Here is a 21156-nt window from a genome sequence, read left to right as displayed (position 1 = left end):
TACACAGAAGGCCCAAAGATCATCCACGAGGTTGAGACTACAAACCTGGATGACGCATAGCCATGCTTCTTGGGTGAGGTCAAAGACCTTAGTTTCTTATTTTGGAATGCAGACATTTTAGTCAATGGCCATTTAACAAATTTTAAATTGGACACAGGAGCCAACCTAACAGTCCTGTTGGACAAAGAACCATGGCTGGTGACCCAGTGGCTGATACCCCTATGCGGAGCAGGAGGCTTAAAGCTCCCAGTGAAAGGCACCCTGCAGGCAACACTGAAATACAAGAATAAAACAATCCACAAGACCCACTTTGTGATCCACAACAAGGACTGATCATTACTAAACTGCGAAGCTTGTGTTAACCTGTTGCAGAAGATTGATGAGGTCAGCCAGCAAGGGCCTGGCTCCAAGTACAAATGTGAGTTCCTGAAACTCTTCACAGGACTGGGGCGACTGAAAAATGCATACAGGACCACACACTAAGAGGATTCTAAACCCATGTGCCTATTCACATCGTGTAAGAGCCCCACCTACTTGTGAAGCAGGTGCAGCAGCAGCTGGATGAGATGACAAACTTGGGAGTCATCTCCCCAGTCACACAACTAATTGCAAAGCAGGGGCTTTTAGCCACAACCTCTTGGAGAAGAGTCCAGGCTGCTGGCAACTTTTATTACCCGCTCTGGCAGATTCTGTTTTAATCACCTGCCATTTGGAATCACATCAGCGCCAGAAAAATTCCAACATACAATATCGGCCACTATGCAGGACTCTAAGGGGATCATTTGCCACATGGATGATGTATTAGTTCTTGGTGCAACGGCGAATGAACATGGCAAGAGATTCACAGCAGGCTTAGAGCACCTGCAGGAAGCAGGGCTGATGTTGAATGTGAATTTTCCAAAACATCAATTTGATTCCTGGGCCATGTTGTCAGCAATAAAGGCACCGTGACAGACTCACAGAAAACCAAGGTTATCAGCAAATTCCCAACGCCATCCTTAATTCCAGACGTGCAGCCATTCTTGGAGATGGTGAACCAGCTGGCAAACTTTTTACCAAATTTGGCACAGATCACAGATCCCTTAAGGCATCTACTTAAGAAAGACCAAGCGTGGTGCTGGGACTCACATCAAGAGCAAGCTTTCACTCACATCAAGGAGATACTGCTCTCCTCGGACATTCTGGCCCACTATGACCCAGCCCTGCCCACCACCATAGCAGCGGATGCTTCATTAAAAGGCCTGGGAGTGGTCCTGTTCCAGGGACAACTGGATGGGAGTCACCGACCTGTATACTATGTGGCCAGTGGGATGTTAGGCACAGAAACGAGGTACGCTGTCATAGAAAAGGAAGCCCTTGCAGTCACATGGGCATGAGAGAAGTTTTCAGACTATATCACCGGCCTCAAGGTGACGATCGAAATGTACCACAACACACTAGTCTCCTTATTGGACGAGAAGGAGCTAGCAAAGATGTCTCCCAGAATCCAGAGGTTTGGCCTACACCTCATGAGGTGTGCCTATGGGATGGTATATGTCCAAGGTAAAAACCAGACAACAGCAGACTTTCAAAGGCCAAGATGTCAATCTAATTCAACAACTGGAAGCATACTACCAACTGGCAAGGAGACACCTGCAAGCAACCACAAGTAAACCCCAAAAGATCCGCCAGGAACAACTGCATGATGAGGAGTGTGCCCATACCCACAGATATTGCCAACAAGGATGGCCTCAGCAGAGACCAAATGGAGAGACCATGAAAAAATTGTTCGAACAACAGAAACACTTTATGGTTTTAAATGACCTCCTCATCTACGAAGAGTGACTGGTCATCCCAGTCTCCCTGCGGCCAGAGATCATTCAAAAAATACAACAGGGCCACTTGGACATCAACAAGTGCAGAGCACAGGCCCAATCTGTTGTCTGGTGGGTGGCATTTCCAAGGCGATTGAAAAGATCCCTACAAATTGTCATTGCACATGCAGGACCAAAGAGATCCCCTCATCCTTGCACAATCCTTACCAGGCCATGGAAGAGACTGGGTGTTGACTGGGTGTGGACTACTTCTCCAGATAAGTTGAGGTGAAGCAACTATATATAACTACCACAGAGGCAGTAATTAAGGCACTAAAAGAGATGTTTGCAAGCCATGGCATCCTGGACAAAATCTTGTCCAATAACAGCCCACAATTTTCAGATGAGTACTTTGTGCGCTTCACCACCACATCCGGCTTCCACCACTGCACCAGCTCCTCAAGATAACCACAGTCAATTGGGGAGGCTGAAAGAAGGGTCCAGTAAAAGCCCTCCTTAAAAAAGAACGAGGACTCCCTCACAGCACTGCTCATATACAGGTCCATGCTCTTGCAATGTGGCCTGTCCCCATCTGAACTCTCTGATGGGCAGGAAACTCTGCACACAACTTCCAATCCTGCCAAGAAGACTCATACCAGGGCCGGTAACCAAGGATTACCAGGACAGCCAAGCAAAAGACCAGTCTTACAGGCAGAAGCAAGCTTCCACCTACAATGGAAGATACCACATCAGACACTTACCACAATTACAGAAAGGTGACAAGGTCTGGATTAATGACCTCAAGTGAGAAGGTACTGTGTTTATAAAGGATGAGGTCCAACTTTGCTCCTACCTGGTTGGCACTGCAGAGGGCACAGTCTGGAGAAACAGCAGTCTCCACCTCATCCCTAGACTGCCCGTGCCCACTGTGCTATGGATAGATATCGAGGAACATACGCAGATGCCAGAACAACCTCCAAACCTACAGAAAGAACCAGCAGCGACAGAACCAACAACTCCACCAACAGCAGTGCAAATGAGATATGGAAGGGTTATAAGGCCTCCAAACCACCTGAACCTTTGAATTCAAGGACTTGAAGAGGGGAGGAGCGGTAATGATAATATAGTAACGACAATGTAAATGTACAATAGTGATAACAATGTACAATAAGAGATAATTATAATCACCAAAATATATTGGATAAAGACTTAGGTGGAGGTGTGTATAAGGATCTGGCACATATAGCGTTAATGTGGGACTGAATACAGTTTTGCTCACACAGTGATGTAAAAGAGCACATGACCCACACCTGGGGGGTCAGTGTGGTGTTGGACAGAGACGTGTGTAGACCTAAGCATAGCAACAGCTCCTAGCTTGTACCGTTTACTCTATGTTTGTTAGTAGTTCTAGTAGTTAATAAAGAATTACAGTTAACCTGCTAAAGACGACAAAGACTTCATCAAACCTACTGAGATATAATCAACACCCACAACATAACCCTTCACAAGAAGATAGAGATGTTTTGAATAAGGATGTAATTGTGCATTACAGCTCCGAGTGCTTCCCACTTGGCCATGCCCAATTTATGCCAGGAAGGCTCAAGTCTTCCATCAACATTATTTTCTTTTTCTTTGTCATCCTTCTGGCCTATTGCTATGGTAACAAAGTGTTTTTGTTAATTTCCCCTCATAACCTGTAGCAAATGAAAAAAAATGTTGTACCCTTTTCTCATTGCACTTATGTAACTGGAGAATTTCATGGATTTTCCTGTTGGTTTGTTACACCCAGTCCAGGAGACTAATGTTAAGTCCTTTGGTTGCTTTTCTGTTGTTGCAGTTATGCTTGTCCTCAGACTTCACGACTAGTTCAGCAACACTATGGGAGGTACATTTAATTTTAGTCTTTGTCTCCTATATGTCTTTATCTAATTGTCTAATCTTATTGCTCAAGACATGTTTATATAATAATACAACAGGAGATAGGATACACCTGATTCACCTGCTTTTGGCTACACTTCAAGATATAAAATGGGCAACTTACCTTGTTCTGGGGACAGCAGAGAAGTACAACTTCATGGATCTTGTAAATTTCCAACAGATACATCAGCTCCACTGGTCAGTGTCTGGGAAAATGGTGTTGATTGGCTATGTAAATAGGAGAGAGAGAAGTGCTGAGAAGCTGGTATGGTACTGATGTCCTAAAACAATATAAAAGTGCTCTAGGTAATTTGATATTCCTTGTGATTATGTATTTTTGTTCACCTGCATTATTCTGACTATTCTTAAACACAGTCATGAGAATGCTGCCACCCCATCTAATTTAAAAGAAGACCAATAACTATTTCTATTTCCTTTGCAAGCCTCTTGCTTACTGCTAACATTACATTTGAAGCTTCTGCTTTTAACCCCTTGCATGTCAAGCCAACATTTTTTATTTAACCTTTTGACAATAGGCTTCCTGGACAAATTCCATACCAGATGAGATACAGAGCACAACCTGTGACTTACAGTTAACAATACCATAGAAGATCCAGCAGTAATATTATGCAATAGCATGCCTAGCATACATTTCTAGTATGTCATCCTTGGAACTGCTTTGCTTAACATTGTATAATAGATTTAAAAAAAAATAAAGGCAGTCATTTGGCACAAGACCCAGAATATCTTCTGAATGACCTTTGCAATCCACAAGAACAACAACTTCCTTATGTTATGCCTTTAACATAGGAAGACATCCCAAGGTGCTTCATAGTCATGTTATCAAACTAAATTTGACATGGAGCCAAATAAAGAGATGTTAAAACAGGTGACCAAAGGTTTAATCAAAGAGATATGTTTTAAGGAGTATCTTAAAAGAGGAGATGAAGGTAAAGAGATGAAGAAGTTCAGCGAGGTAATTCCAGAGCCTAGAACTCAGGCAGCTGAAGCACAGCCACCAAGGGTGGAGTGACAAAAATCAGGAATATGCAAGAGGCCAGAATTGGAGAGGCAGAGAGATATTGGAGGGTTATAGGAGGTTACAGAGATAGGGAGGGGTGAAGCCATGGAGGCATTTGAAAAAGAAGATGAAAATTTTAAAATCAAGGTGTTGCAGGACCAGAACCCAAAGTAGGTCAGGTAGATGCCAGTATTGTAGCTACACTGGAACAACTTGGTCAGAGACAGTTCCAGAGCAAATTACTATAGCTGGGGTGTTGTCAGGGCTCAAAGCCTTTGCTCCAACCAGTGCACTCATTCCTTTCTTGGTATCATGTGATGTGAATCACATTAGCAGAAGACTTGCTTGTGATGGTGGGAACCTCAAGCAAAGCTGAGATGGATCAACCATTTGGCTTAAGATGGTATCAAATGTTTCAGCCTTGTCTTTTGCACTTACGTGCTGGGCTCCCCTATCATTGAGGATGGGGATGTTCATGCAACCACGGTTAGTTTTCTACCATCATTCATGACTGGATGTGGTAGCACAGCACAGCTTTGATCTGATCTGTTGGTTGTGGGATTGCTTAGCTATATCATAGCATGATGCTTCCACTGTTTAGGATGCATATAGTCCTGTATTGTAGCTTCACTAAGTTGGCACCTCAGTTTTAAGTATGCCTGCTGTTCCTTCTGGCATACTCATCTGAACTATGGCTGGTTGCCTGCCTTGATGGTCATGGTAGGATGAGGGGTATTTGGGCCAAGAGGTTACAGTTTGTGGTATAGAATTCTGTTGCTGCAGTGGGCCACAGTGCCTCATGGATACCCAGTTTTGAGCTGTTAGATCTGTTCTGAATTTATCTCAATTTAGCAGAATGGTAATGCCACACAACGTGATGGTGGACGTCCCTAGTACGAAGATGGGTTTGTGTCTCTGCAAGGACTGTGCAGTTACCATTCTTACCAATATTGTCACAGGCACATGCATCTGCAACAGGTAGATTCGTCCTCTCATTAACTGCTGCAGGCTCTGTCTGGCAGTTGTATCCTACAGGACTCAGCCAGCCTCAGTCATAGTGTGCTACCAAGCTGTTCTTGGTGATGGACATTTAAGTTCCCCACCCTTGGTACATCCTGTGCCCTTGCTACCCTCAGCACCTCTTCTACTTTTGGCACAAGTCCCCAGATGTTAGTGAGGAGGACCTTGCAGAGTATACTGGGCTGGGTGTATGTCTGGTTGTCATGTCTGATTCCTAGGCTGATGCCTGGTGGTCTATCCTGTTTTTCTGAATTAGACTTTTGTATAGCTGTTTGCTACATTTATGTGGCTTGCTCGGCCATTTCAGGGGAATCAACCACACTATTGTATGCCTGGAGTTACATATAGGCTACATGTGGAGCAGCACTGCCCACAAATGAAGTTTTATGTTTGGAAATTTTAGTCCTCTGCCTACTTTGGGAAGTCGTGGTCAAGTACTTTGTATATGGAACCTCCAACCAGCCCCTTAGAATCTGCAGGTGTGCATGTTTAGCTATGTGTTTAGTTCCTTTAAATGCTGTGCTACTATGTAGGAGGTAGAATTAATATACATAGTGTTAGGAAACAAGTGCATGTTTGACAGCCCTGTGGAAGGCCGAAACATGGAAGGAGTTTCTGTCCAGCCTATCTTACAGTGCGACTAGAATTTTGAGCTTTAAATTAGATGAATTTTATTGTTAAAGTAAAACAGAGTATCATGGAGTGATGGGATATGATCTTGCTGCTTCAGTTTTGTGGTGTTCTAAACCTCTAATGTTGGCTTTTTTTGCAAACTGGATACTGTTATGGCACAACAGATGATGTGATCAAATCCTCAAGGGAAACTTGATCACGTTATCACAATGGTTTTGCAATTTGTATTTATTTCAAGATGCATGCCCTGAGTTCAGAAGTATTAATCCACCAAGACTTGAGATTTTTTTTAAAAAACTAAACATTTATTAACAAAAGATAAGTTTTCAAGCACATACATAGGTTTACAAATGATTACTATATAATAACTCCTAAAACCCCTAATTAATCTGGCTTCCAGTTACACCACGTATTAAGACAACGGTTAAAAAAATGATTTTAAACAGATCCAGCAAGTTAAATGCAATACCCTGGACAATGGAATTCAAAGTGGCTTTTCCTTGCTTTGGTTTTTGTGGACAGCAGGCTTACTGCACAAATACTGGAGACTTCTCACACTCCTGTTAGATCTTACAATGCCTTCATCCTTTAATATGTAAATTCCATTGTCCATATATCTTTGGAACTTTACCTTTTTCATAATATAAATCTTTTCATGTTACCACTATATTGTCAATAACCCTTGAGAAAAATAAACACATTCCTCAGCTTGTCTGGCTATTTGTAAACAGACTGAGATCCCTTTTGAAACCAAATCCCCCTTCATCTATCTATAACTACAAATTCCCTTTACACCTTACATGCTAAGACCCCAACCATATTTACTCATTAACATATTAAAGACACTTCTACACCTTATCCCTTTCGATAACTTCAACCGCAGTCTGCTTGGCTACAAGATGTAATTAAATCACACACAGAACCTATGCAAAACCCACAATAAATCACAATAATATTATGAGAATGATTAGACTTTTTTGACAAAACTCTATTGATAAAATTTGTAAGGGTACACTACATAATAGTTCAGATTTAACATGACAAAGTGCAAAAATAGATCAATTTCTTTCCATGCAGTATGAGGCACTCTGAGGTGCCTCACTACACTTACAATTACAGGTCACCCCCCCCCCCCCCCCCCACCCCCCCTTTATGCCAGCATCCTTCCTGATGGACTCAATAAAAGGTCTGATAAAGCATGTGGTCAAGACGGGTGAGCGAACACCTCAGCCTAACTCCAGATTCGAAAGGAAAGCTTTCTGATCCCATTCACTGATTGGAACTGTGCTACAATATCCTGGACAGTTGAATTCAAAGTGGCTTTTCCTAGCTTCGGTTTCTGTGGACAGCAGGCTTACTGCACAAATACTGAAGACTTCTCACACTTCTGTTAGATCTTACAATGCTCCTTTAATGCTATTGATCCAATAGCAAATTGCCTCTCCAAATCTCATGTTGGAGAAAGCATCTATCATGAAGGTCTGTGATATCATGTCAAAGGCCTTCTCCTGGTCTAAGCTGATGAGGCAGATGTCCATCTCCCCCGGTCTGCACATTGGCAATCATATCTCTGAGTAGCTCAAGGTCTCCCTGATGGTTACATTGCAGGTCTGATCAGAGTGGATCATGAACGTTAGAACAGATTTGACCTGACTGGTGATAATCTTGGACAGGATTTTGTAGTCTACATTAAGGAGTGAGATGGGCCACCAATTTCTGGTTTCCTCCCTCTGCCCCTTGTGCCTATTGATGAGGATAATGATGCTTTTTCTCCTGAGTTGTGACATGCTGCTGGGCAGAAGCATACTCTCGTACACTTCCAGCAGCTCTAGGACAATCCAGTTCCACAGAGTCCAACAGAACTTCTATGGTAAACCAATGCTTCCAGGAGTTTTACTCATCTCGAAGGACCTGATTACCTTTGTCAGCTTGTTCAGGGTTAGCGATGTGTCCAGGCTCTCCCACATACTGCTGCCTAAGATAACCATGATAGGAGACAGGAAGGACTGGGAGACCATGCTGTCTGTGGGCTTCACATCGTACAGCCCAGCATTAAAAAGATTTGCTAATCTTTGGTATGTCCAACTCTGATGATGTTACCGAGATATCTTCTTCCTTCAGGCTCCTGATCACAGATCACTTTTATGCACACTTTGATGTTTTCTGGGGTCATGTTCATGTTCCCCAGCCAAACTTCAGATTTTCCTGTAGGTGAGAGTTATCCAGTAGAAGGCAGCGGTCAGAGGAAAACGCTGATTTGATATCAGTAGATCTGACAGTTAACACTCAGGACACAAACAGGAAGTTTATCCTGTAACGGACAGACCCATTTGACCTCAATCCGGTGTACCTGGTCAGCGCTCCATCTGAAGGGTTGCTGAACTTGTTGAGCAGCTTGGCATCTTTTGTTGTCTCCTTTGGGAGTCTGGACATGGTGTCCAGTTTGCTGTCGGCTTTGCTGGATTGTCCAACTACCTCAATGAAGTGGTTGAAGACACATACGAGCAAACATATGAACAAGGAGGAGTAGTTCATTCAGCCCCTCGAGCTGCTCTGTCATTTTAAAAAGATCATGGCTGATCTGATAGTAACCTGAAATCTACATCCTGCCTACCCTCAATAACCTATCACCCCACTTCCTTACCAAGAATCTATCCACATCTGCCTTAAAAATATTCAAAGACTCTGCTTCTACCACCTTTTCAGGTGGGGAGTTCCAAAGACTCACGATCCTCTGAGAAAAAGAAATTCACCTCATCTCCGTTTTAAATGGGTGACCCCTTATTTATAAACAGTGACCCCTAGTTCCAGATTCTCCCACAAAAGAAAACATCTTCTCCACATCCATCCTGTACCTGGATGTCACTAACAGCAGTGGGAGCTGCTGATGGATGGCCAGCCACTTGCTGTTTAGAGCGGGAGTGTACATGTTGATTAACTGGAGTGGAACACTTTTGTACAATACATCTTCTACCACAGGGAGACTGCCTACCACCTCCTTAACATGACGGTGACATTGCCTTCCCACTGCAGAATACCAAGACCAGCGGAATGGGTATTGTTTCCTCCTGACCCATGAAACCACAATCGTGACCATTGCCTGTAGGTGCTGAGGTGCAGAATTCCACACTCCTGCAGACACAGCAGGCCATCTTTGACCTTGGCAAGCTACCCAAGATTGAAACACATGGCACAGTAAACTTAATGTGATACACATTAATGGAGGCAGCCTTTAGACCCATTAAAACTTTCTCACTTACCAATTCTCTGTGATAGACCTGGTCCTTGGCTTTGTCCCTGCATGTCCATAGTGTTCATAAACAATTTCATTATTGTTGGCCTGAGAAAGCCATCATGGTCCACCGTGATAGGGCTGTTCTGCCTGCAGTACATCTGGGGAGTCATACCATCAGGGATGTTTGGGCTATCCTCTATAGGTGCTATCTTCCCACTTTGAGGATGTTGCTGTTCTGTGCCTCCCAGAGGTGGGGGCGTCTCATTGCACTCATCATTTTGGGATTGGTGTGCATTGTGCCCTTTGCTTGTTCCACTGCTTCGGAACTGTAGGTAGTATTTTCCATTACCTCCTTTTTTGTTGCCTCTTTTGCTGATTCCCCCTTCCCTGTCCTTATTTCAGTGCATTGGTGCTGATCAAAAAACAAACTTTATTCTGAGGGCGGGAACGGGGAACCACTGTGATCGGCATTAGAGGCCGGTTACTCTACACTTTCTGGTTTAATGTGGTTTCAGTAGCGGTCTTTGGAGACCAAAAAGTAGAAATCCCACTTAAGAAAAACACAAAGATTAGGAATGGGCCAAGTGAAGTAACAACAGGGGGCACACTCGTGGACGGTTTTACTAAGTTGTCGTTGTCCTAAAAAATACTTCTTGCCAAATAACTGTTCCTACGTTGACCTCACTGTAGTGAGACATGCTGAAAGTTTGTACCACCCTTTGTATTCACCCAAAATCACTAACAGGAGGAAATCACGTCATGGAGTGTCATTATATTTTGGTCTTGACGCATGGAATGAGAGACCACACCCGCGCTTTGGAAACGGGACACTCGCTCGCAGCGGAAAGCTACAAAAAAATCACGGCGCCCAGGAAGCCGCTGAGATCAGGGGGAGCGAATCAATATCTTAAAGAATAAAACACGACCGAAAACAAAAGCAAAAGCGTAGATTGAAAAAAAATGCTGGAGTTGCAATATTATTCTTCACAATGAATGAGGAAGGGCGATGTTGTGCCTTTAACCTTGAATGGGCAAAAAAAGAGGCTGCAATTTCACCGTGGGAATAAAGAGTATAAAGGGATATGCGCGTGTGTTTAAAATCAGTAATATCGTTTTCTTTACAGGAAACGCATTACCACGTTCGAAACTCAATTCTTCCTTTTCCTTTGGCGAACAAGAGGGCGGTCCCGACTCTCCCAGCCGGAAGTTAACAAAAAAAAACTAGAGCAAGATCTGCAATCCCTCAGTTTAAAGGCGGATTCCTCCTTATTCATGAGTGCGGAGAGCAGCTTCCTTTTTGCCGCTATCCCATCGCGGACGCTCTCCCCCTCCCTTGAATAAAATCTCTTAGTCTTTGGTGTTCCCCGACCTCTTCGCCGTAGTGTGTGTGTGTGCTTTTTTTTTCTAACGGGGGCGTCTGCAATTTTTCTATATTTATTTTAAAGCATAATATGAGAATTTTACGCATCCCGAACCGCTCAGTGTTTGCTTTGTTATTTCTCTTCTCCTTGTCATCATCATTCCTCTACTTCATATATGTAGCGCCCGGATTAGGTGAGTGTCAAGTTTGTTTTTTCTCTCTCGCCTTTTTCTGCATTTATTTATATTGGTTTTGTCTTTCTGGGTCTCCCGCTGGGTCTCCGAGGTGATGGTGTCATTTGGGAGGTGCTGGAGTAGGGCACATTCAGCTGACTGTCACATTCTCAGGCCCAGCGGGAGGGAACTGGATCTGGTTCCAATGGAGAGAAAGATCGGGGGAGCCATCTATCTGAGGCTTTACCGGCAATAGCCTCGCTCTCCTTCTAAATGGGGAACGGGAATTGATTTTTGAAAAGCTCAATCATGGGGAAACTAGTGCTGATTTGGCGGAAGTGCTGCACGGGGTTGGAACGAAAAGAGACGCCCAAACAGAAACAGTTTTGTGTGTTACCGAATGGGGCTATTTGAAAGACGGGCTTCATATTAAAATATACACTTTTAAAAAAAAGTGTTAGTGTCTGTTTTTATAATCGTCGCCACAAATTCCATTCTGGCCCTCCCCTTGTGATTTTACTCATTTCCACAGTTGTGGATACATTTTTTTGCTGTATCTTGTATCTATCTTCAGCAAATGTTGTAGCCACACAGTCTTGGTTTTCGCAAGTTTTTAACTGGAAACAGTTGAATCACATTGTTGAATTTCGCAACTCTCAGCAGACGATTAACGCCTCTAAAATGTTGCTCTCAGTAGGTGATGTGATGGTGCACTGAGTCATTCACAAACCCTGAAATGCTGCGTAAAATTGACTAGCCTACTCGCCTGTCAGCTGAGCAGAGAAATTTCCAGATAGGAGTTATTTCCTTCAGTAAACTGTAATATCTGTTCTCCAGTTCTCGCATGCTGTCTTGTGGGATAGTGGTTTGGCCAGTCACAACATGGATGATTATACAAACCTATGCAAAATGTACTCGCAGAAAGAGCTTTCAACCTGCCAAAGTCTAAATGTTATGGTCATGGATTGGAGTCATGAAAAGCTGACTGTAAGAAGTCAGATAATGCGAAGTGCCAACTTAATGAGATAAAATGAACCTTCATGATTAATCATATGAATTAAAAGCCCAATGTGGATTGGCATCAGAGATATGTTATTCAATAAATCATTCATGTTCATAATCATTCATGATTAATTGTGGAGATAAGGAGCCTTTTTCTCCTGAGTTTAAGGCTGTGTTTGGCAATAAGGTGGTAGCTGAAAAAAATGTTATTTAATCGAGGTTGGCCACGAGTTTTTATTTCCTTTTATAAGTGTCCTGTATTCAAAGATTAATTCAATATAAATTTATTTTGGGAGAAAAGAACTACCCATTAAAAACAAATGAATAATAAAATCAGCTCATTCTAGTAAGACCAGAGGTTTGCTGCAGGATGTGGAAAAGATTCTGATAATGAGTGACATTTTTTTCCTATTTACTTTCCTTTCTATGTTGGATTTTAACTTTGTCAAGGTCGTCTTTACCTTTCCTGTTCTTTATTATTCCATTGGCGTGTCCATCTTTCTACTTATTGTTCCAGAGGTGTTTTTTGTAAAGATCTATTTTGAATGGATGGTCATTTTGAAATTTTGCTCTCCCATGATTTTGTGCACAGTGCTTTTGTCATTGAATTAATAATGGGGAGAGCTAGAGCATTTTCATGGAGATTATTGGAATGCAATGTTAACCACAATTGGTTAATGAGACAGACACCGTTCCATAATTGAAGAGAGAACTGGGTATTTCAAAAGGAATACAAAAGGAGGCAGTGAAATTGGGATTGAGTGGACAGCACCAATTGAAGTTGGCAGAGGCTGTGTGCCAATTACTGTGAATTGAATCTACAATGTAGGCTGCAAAGGTTGCTACCTAGATTTGATGTGATGCGCTGGTGAACTGAGTGACAGTGTTTCATGAGTTATGTTTTCAAGCTTTACTGTAGTAGGATTTATGCTGAAGAATATCACTTGCACTCTCTCCCACCATTTATCCCCTCCTTTCCTGAATTTAGTAGGTTTGACTGAGGTACCATTCTGTAAACACCAGCAGCCTGTACCTTTTTCAAATGGCCAGCCATCATAGAGGCTGGACCCTTATCAGTAGAATGCTTGATCTTGGATTATTGCTGTTTGGCTTCATCCTCACCTATTATTCACAATATTCCCTGCATGGGAGTTGGACCACTGGCTGATTTTTACCTTTTTTGCTTTTCTTCCCCTACCCTGCTCGGGAAACTTGGGCCAATTAATGGGTTTCTACAGCTCTTAACTGAGACCCATTAGTTGTACAAACCTAGGATGTTACATGATGAAGACTTAAATTATGAATGAAGTTTTACGTGATTATACCATACCATATTTCTATCATAGATTGTTCCCCACTTAACTCCAGTAGTGCTGTTAGCCACACTGACTGAGGAAATGTGCTAACCTAAACTAATGTTTATAATTCAAAAGATTAGTGATATCTCCAGCCATATACTGATGCTGTCTAGTGTAAGGCTTACCCCACTGTAGAGTTCCCTTCTCTGTCTTTAGCAATGTGTCACTGTTTTGGATTTTATTGGTGAAAGGGATGTGAAAGGAAACTACAGTTTTGAATACCTCCTTTATGTCTCTACTTTTTTGAGACATGGCATGATAAAGATTTGGCTTTATCATCCTGTCTTGACTCTAACAGCTTTGATTTGAATCTAATTTCCATTGCTAATGTCAGTCACACCAGCATTTTAAAAAAAGAATACTTGTATTCAAGGTTTTGTTGAAGGAAATTTATCCTAATTACCCATTAAGACTGTTTAATAGTTTTCCATGCACTTGTCTAATCTTAAAGTCTTGTGCAACATATAAATGTATTTAGAAATGCAACTTACATTTGGAAAGATATGTTTGAAAGAATCTCTATTGAACAACAGATCAAATAAGTTAATAGCATTTATTTCACTTTACCACAGTAAGCATTCACTTCTTTTCAGTGTTCCATTTCAGGCTGACTGAACATTTGTGAACATTTGCCTCACTAATTGGTCATGTAAAGGTTCCCTGAAACAAAATATTAATGTGGGCGATATGAAATTCAACAATATGATATGACACTCAGGCCAAGTTAGATCGAGAAAGGGTCGATGAAATTAGTGATGTCATGCCTTTTGTTCTGCTATGAGTTAAAAACCATATTCCTAGAAAGTATTCTACTGTTTGCATTTATCAAGGTGTTATTGCGATATAGTATTCCCTTTCTTTTTGAAAAGAAAGATGCATACTGACAATATCAATGATTTCCATTTGAGGCATCTGAACAACAATTAAGACTACTCAGCTACCAGATGACTAAGTAGTCAGTTTAAAAATGATCTGCTGGAGCTTACATGCATAGAACCCCACTTCCGAGTAGAAGTACTATGTAAGTGAGGCATCATAACGTGGTGCTGTTCAGTTTCACCACTGTTGTAAAGTGTGCTATAAATGCAAAAATAGCAAATAAAAGGTGAAAACAAAATGATCTGCGTTTCAACTAGTGCAGGCAAGAGCTTTTTCCATAAATATTGATATTGAATATGCCATTACACAAAAACATCTATCTTGATTGTATTACACACATTTCAAATTTTTAAATTAATTTCTATTAGTAATACAAAACATGTAACTACATCCTGGGATTGAATCTGTCCCTTGATTATAAGATTGTCAGATCTGGGATTCAGACTGCGAAACATGTAGCCTCTTCTTCTTTTCCTACACATTGATCATGTAGTTTTCTTTCTCTATATTCATTCTTTCTGTCTCAGTCCTTTTTACTCTGCTACTTTATGCCAAGTACTAACTAAATTTGGCGTACAGAATTCACCAGACCTTCAAATCACCTAGCTTAATAGTCATGTATATGCAGGCCTGCTCAATTTATTGTTGCTAGGACTCTGACAGGAGACCTGTTGCCTTGTTTGTGTAGTTGTTGGTATTTAACCTTGGTGCAAGGCGTTTTTTGAGCTGAGGTTTTTAATTACAACTCAACACATTGAAGCTTGATAGAAGACCGAGCTTTGCATTGCAGAAAATATTAGTGATAACATTTTAAAAGAGTAATTAGATGGGGAAGTGGAGTATATCTCTAGTCATTACATAGATACTATAGTACAATTTCACACCCGTTACTTCAATAGTCAGCTCTATGGCCAAAACTTAAGTAAAAGTTACATGAGCCATGCAACATCCTATAGTATGATATTAAAATGTATGTAGCTAGGTGGATTAATTTTGAAAAGTTATTTTCACAAAGAAAAAGCATACAGGAAAGAAGCAGATGATAAAAATGTATTGAGATGTCAGAAAGCTCTTGCACACGAACATGTGAAAAGATGAACAAGATTGGCTGATGTCTCAAGACTGTTCCAAACAGTTATGATTTCATAACTCAAAAGTTTTCTCCCTTCTGCAGTGCTCTAGCTTCATTTGTGAGGCAAGAAACTATGTAAGTACCGTAGGCCAATTCGGTGGCGGGGAAAACATCTGGGAAATGTCCCTGACCACCTTTTCCCCACCGGTCCCCCAAATCAAAATGAGTTCAGGAGGTCTGTGGCCATAATGTACAAAGCAGATATTGCGCCCATTTTTGTTCATAATGGTATTAGCCATAGCAAGGAGTTTGTCTAATTCCTATCAGAATTGTTGTAGTGAATTAACATTCGCCACCAGAAGTGGCAACTTGTTCAAGTGATACCTTCTGTGTGAAGGAGACATCCTGTTAGCTATAGCATGTACCCATGATACTTGCATTTCAGCCCATTTTATCATTTTTAAAATCATTACTGGTGCATTTTTTTTGGATTGTATGAATTGCCTATGTCTTAGATCCAGCATATATTGTTTTGAAAATTTACTAGGTATTGTTCCCACAAGAATTTTCTTGAGTATTATTCCTCAATGTTCTTAAATTATGGCTTTTAAATTCTTTGCTTGTTCAAGGAATCTACCACTTTCCATTTTTGACATCGTTGGTTAACACTGGCTAAGTTACACTTCCTCAAAATTTATGTCTTAAACTAAATTATAAAATGGTGCCCCAGTTTAAGTGCAGAAGAATTTGCATATATATAACATTTCACATTGACCAGACATCTCAAAGTTCTTCACTGCCAGTAAATTAATGCTTTTGTGGCCAAACAAGTATGGCTGACAAAGGTCAGGCAAAAAGAATAAATGGGCAGTTAATCTGTTGTCTGATGGTATTGATTGAGGGATGAATGTTGGCCAGAACACTAAGTGCTCTCTCTTCTTTTGAAGATTGCCATGGGATCTTTAGCATTCAGCTGATAGCCAAAGGAGCCTCGGTCTAAAATCACACTCAAAGGGCAACGTTGCAAAAATTGCTCAGACCCAAGAATGCTCATGGGGATTGCATTGTGTGATTAATCTCCTTTTGCTTACAATGCGGGCATCACATGCAGAATGGTGGCACAAAATTGTGAGGCTAACATAAGTTCAAGCTGGTCTGAGTTCTTAAAGATAGTCTGCAACTCTTGAAGAGAGATGTATTTTCACTGAAGCAGGTGCTGCAAGTCATTGGAGCAGGAAGTTTGACTTGGGCGGAAGAGGTGGGGTGGTGGGTGCATGGTGGGAGGAAGCACAAGAATAGCACAATAGAGCAGAGTCCAAGATTTTCTGGTCCTGCCCTGACTTTATGGTCGAAGAGTTGCAGAGGGCAGATGTTTTCTATCCTTCGGGCTAGAAGGCCCTCCAGATAGTGTTAAAACAATGGCACTAGACAGCTGTCAATGCCAGGACTCTAATCTCAAGGATCTGGATGAAGTGCTGAAAGAAGTTCAATGACCTCATAAACATTTTTTAAAAATATATTTATTCATGGGATGTGGGCTTCGCTGGCTGGGCCAGCATTTATTACCCATCCCTAGTTGCCCTTGAGAAGGTGATGGTGAGCTCCTTTCTTGAACCTCTGCAGTCTATATGGTGTAGGTAAACCCACAGTGCTGTCAGGAAGGGAGTTTGACCCAGCAGCAGTGAAGGAATGGTGACACATATTTCCAAGTCAGCATGGCGAGTGACTTGGAGCGGAACTTCCAGGTGCTGGTGTTCCGATCTATTGACTGCCCTTGTCCTTCTGGGTGGAAGTGATCATGGGTTTGGAAGGTACTGTCGAAGAAGCCTTGGTGAATTCCTGCAGTGCACCTTGTAAATGTTACACACCTCTGCTACTGTGCATCGGCGGTGGAGGGAATGAATGTTTGTGGATGTGATGCCAATCAAGCGGGCTGCTTTGTCCTGGATGGTGTCAAGCTTCTTGAGTGTTGTGGGAGCTGCACTCATCCAGGCAAGGGTGGAGCATTCCATCACACTCCTGATTTGTGCTTTGTAGATGGCGAACGGGCTTTAGGGAGTCAAGAGGTGAGTTACTCGTTGCAGAATTCCTAGTCTCTGACCTGCTCTTGTAGCCACAGTATTTATATGGCTAGAGCAGTTCAGTTTCTGTCAATGGTAAGCCCCCCCAAGGATGTTGATAGTGGGGCATTCAGTGATGGTGATGTCAATGAACATCAAGGGGTGATGGTTGGATTCTCTCTTGTTGGAGATGGTCATTGCCTGGCACTTGTGGCAAGTAACATTCACGATACGCTTGTCAGCCCAAGATTGGATATTGCCCAGGTCTTACTGCATTTGGGCATGGACTGTTTCAGTATCTGAGGAGTTGCAAATGGTGCTGAACATTGTGCAACATCAATGAACATCCCCACTTCTGACCTTAAGATGGAAGGAAGGTCATTGATGAAGCAGTTGAAGATTGTTGGACCTAGGACACTACCCTGAGGAACTCCTGCAGCAATGTCCTGGAGCTGAGATGACTGACCTCCAACAATCATAGCCACCTTCCTTTGTGCTAGGTATGACTTCGACCAGTGGAGAGTTTTCCTCTGAATCCCAATGACTTCAGTTATGTTAGTGTTCCATATTAACCCCCTCTCATTAGTGCCCAAAAAGGGTGAACTTGGTCTGGCAACTTGCTGCGGCATTATGGGGGAGCATGGCCAGAACAATTCACCACAGTCTTCCTGTTGTAGTGCAAAGAACCACTGTCACTCGCAGCCACCAGCTCACAGCACGTACTTTAGAAGATAAGAGGCAGGGGAGAAGTATTGCACAATTGTCAGCTGGTTAAGCAGGTGCAATTGCATATGCATTCTGCTGCAGAGGAATTGCATTGTGTGGTCTATGAAGGAAGATAAGTTATATGCACACTGAAATGCTTGTTGTACTGGCAGACTGAAGGGTTGCTGTTGAAAAGAGTATGGTCCAGGCCTAGCTTAGAACAGGGCCTTGCACAGTGCTTGGAGCCAATCCTTTCCAAAGTGGAAGTGGTGACTATCTCCGTGAGATGAAACCTTGTGGATCAAACTGTGATGCAGAACCTGATGGCTGATGTCTCGGGTTCCATGGCAGGAAAGCAGAAAACAACTAATGTCTTAGAGCTGGAGTGGGAGCATCAACTGAAATCAGGCAAGCTTGGCTGGCTGCCACAAACTCAAATTGGCATCTCCTGCTAGGATGATGGTGGCAGAGTTCAAAAAGGCTTGTATTTATTCATTCATTCATGGGCTGCGGCCATTGCTGGCCCAGCATCTATTGCCCATCTTGGATTGCCCTTCAGAAGGTGTTGGTGACCTGCCTTCTTGAACTGTAGGTACAACCCCCCCCACGCCCTCACTGCTGCTGCAGTGCATTTTGTAGATGGTACACACCGCTGCTATTGTGCATCGGTGGTGGATGGAGTGAATGTTTGTGGATGAGATGGCAATCAAGCGGGCTGCTGTCCTGGATGGTGTTGAGCTTCTTGAATGTTGTTGGAGCTGCACTCATCCAGGCAAATGGAGAGTATTCTATCACACCCCTGACTTGTGCTTTGTCGATGGTGGACAGACTTTTTTTGAGTCAGGAGGTGAGTTAATCGCCACAGAATTCCCAGCCTCTGACCTACTCTCGTAGCCACAGTATTTTTATGGCTGGTCCTGTTCAGTTTCTGGTTAATGGTAAGCCCCCAGGATGTTAATTAGTGGGGGTTTCAGTGATAGTAATGCCGTTGAATGAAAAGGGGCGATGGTTAGATCCTCTCTTTTGGGAGATGGTCATTGCCTGGCACTTGAGCAGCACGAATGTTACTTGCCACTTGTCAACCCAAGTCTGAATATTGTTCAGGTCTTGCTGCATACGAACTTTAGTATCTGAGGAGCCACGGATGGTGCTGAACATTGTGCAATTATCAGCAAACATTTGTTTCTAACCTTTTATGATGAATGGAAGTTCCTTGAACTAGTTGGAGATAGTTGGGCCTAGGACACTACCCTGAGGAGCTCCTGTGCAGCTATGTCTTAGGCCTAAAATAATTGACCTCCAACAACTGCAGCCATTTTCCTTAGTGCTAGGTATGTCTCCAACTAATAGAGAGTTCTCCGCCGATTCCCATTGACTCCGGTTTGTCTGGGGCTCCTTGATGCCACATTCGGTCAAATGTGGCCTTGATGTCAAGGGCAGTCACTCTTGCCTCACCTTGGGAGTTCAGCTCTTTTGTCCATGTTTGAACCAAGGCTGTAATGAGGTCAGGAAATGAGTAACCCTGGCAGAACCTAAAACTGATTATCAGTCAACAGGTTATTGCTGAGTAAGTGCTGCTTGATAGCACGGCCGATGATACCTGATTGAAAGTAGACTGATGAGGTGGTAATTGGCTGGGTTGAATTTGCCCTGCTCTTTGTGGACAGGACATAGTTGGGCAATTTTCCACAATGCCAGGTAGACGCTGATGATGTAGCTGTAGTGGGGCAAGGCTAGTTCTGCAGCACAAGTCTTCAGTACTCTTGCTGGAATGTTGTCAGGGCCCATAGCCTTTGGAGTATTTAGGGCATTCAGCTGTTTCTTTATCATGTGGAGTGAATCGAATTGGCTGAAGACTGGCATCTGTGATGTTGGGGAGCTCCGGAGGAGGCCGAGATAGATCATTCACTTGGCACTTCTGGCTGAAGATTGTTGCTAATACTTCAGCCTTATCTTTTGCACTGATGTGCTGGGCTCCCCCATCATTTAGGATGGGGATATTTGTGGAGCCGCCTCCTCCATTGAGTTGTTTAATTGTCTTCCACCATTCATGGTTGGATGTGGCAGGACTGCGGAGCTTAGACCTGATCTGTTAGTTGTGGACTCATTTAGCTCTGTTTATAACCCGCTGTTCACACTGTTTGGCAAGTAGTCCTGTGTTATAGCTTCACCTGGTTGGCACCTCATTTTCACATATGCTTGTGCTGCTCCTGGCATACCTCCCTGCACCCTTCATTGAAACAGGGTTGATCCCTGGCTTGATGGGCATAAGGTTACAAATTGTGGTCAAGTACAGTTCTGCTGATGGCCTACAGCGCCTGATTGATGCCCAGTTTTAAGCTGCTAGATTGGTTGGAAATCTATCCCATTTAGCACAGTGATTGTGTTGTGTGGCACTATGGAGGGCATCCTCAATGTGAAGACAGGACTTTTGTCTCCACAAGGACTGTGCATTGGTCGCTGTTACCAGCACTGTTGTGGACAGATACATTTGCAGCCATTAGATTGGTGAGGATGAAGTCAAGTAGGTTTTTCCCTCTTGATTCCCTCACCCAGTAGACCCAGTCTAGCAGATAGGTCCTATTTCACTCTTGGTGATAAACACTGAAGTCCCCTATCCAGAGCACATTCTGTCCTTGCCCTGAGTGCTTTCTCCAATTGATGTTCAACATGGAGGACTGATTCATTGGGGTTGGGGGAGTGGGGTAGAGGGAGGAGCGGAGGTTCCCTTGCCCATATTTGACCTAATGCCATGAGACCTCATGGGGCTAGAGTCGATGTTCAGAACCCCTAGGGCATCTCCCTCCAAACTGTATACCACTGTGCCACCACCTCTGCCGGGTCTGTCCTTCTGGTGGGACAGAACAAACCCAGGGATGGTGATGGTGGTGCCTGGGACATTATATGATTTTGTGACTAAGACTATAT

At 42.9% G+C, this 21156-nt stretch overlaps 1 protein-coding gene across 3 annotated transcripts in view; it reads left to right on the top strand.

Annotated features, from left to right (window-relative positions):
* LOC121287141 (beta-1,4-galactosyltransferase 5-like) overlaps window positions 1–21156 on the top strand; it is a 114439-nt gene that overhangs the window by 2250 nt on the left and 91033 nt on the right. For 2 of the 3 annotated variants that reach the window (XM_041204712.1, XM_041204711.1), the window contains exon 1: window positions 10660–11173. The exons of the other annotated variant lie outside the window; for it this stretch is intronic. In XM_041204712.1, the coding sequence (XP_041060646.1) occupies window positions 11071–11173 (103 nt within the window). In that variant the 5' untranslated portion in view covers window positions 10660–11070. Of the gene's footprint in view, window positions 1–10659; window positions 11174–21156 lie in introns of those variants that run through there. 3 annotated transcript variants of the gene reach the window in all.

This window comes from Carcharodon carcharias, chromosome 14 (assembly GCF_017639515.1).
Source record: "Carcharodon carcharias isolate sCarCar2 chromosome 14, sCarCar2.pri, whole genome shotgun sequence".
Lineage (NCBI taxonomy): Eukaryota > Metazoa > Chordata > Chondrichthyes > Lamniformes > Lamnidae > Carcharodon > Carcharodon carcharias.
Note: the sequence above shows the minus strand (reverse complement) of the source record. Positions and strands in the feature narration are given on the sequence as shown.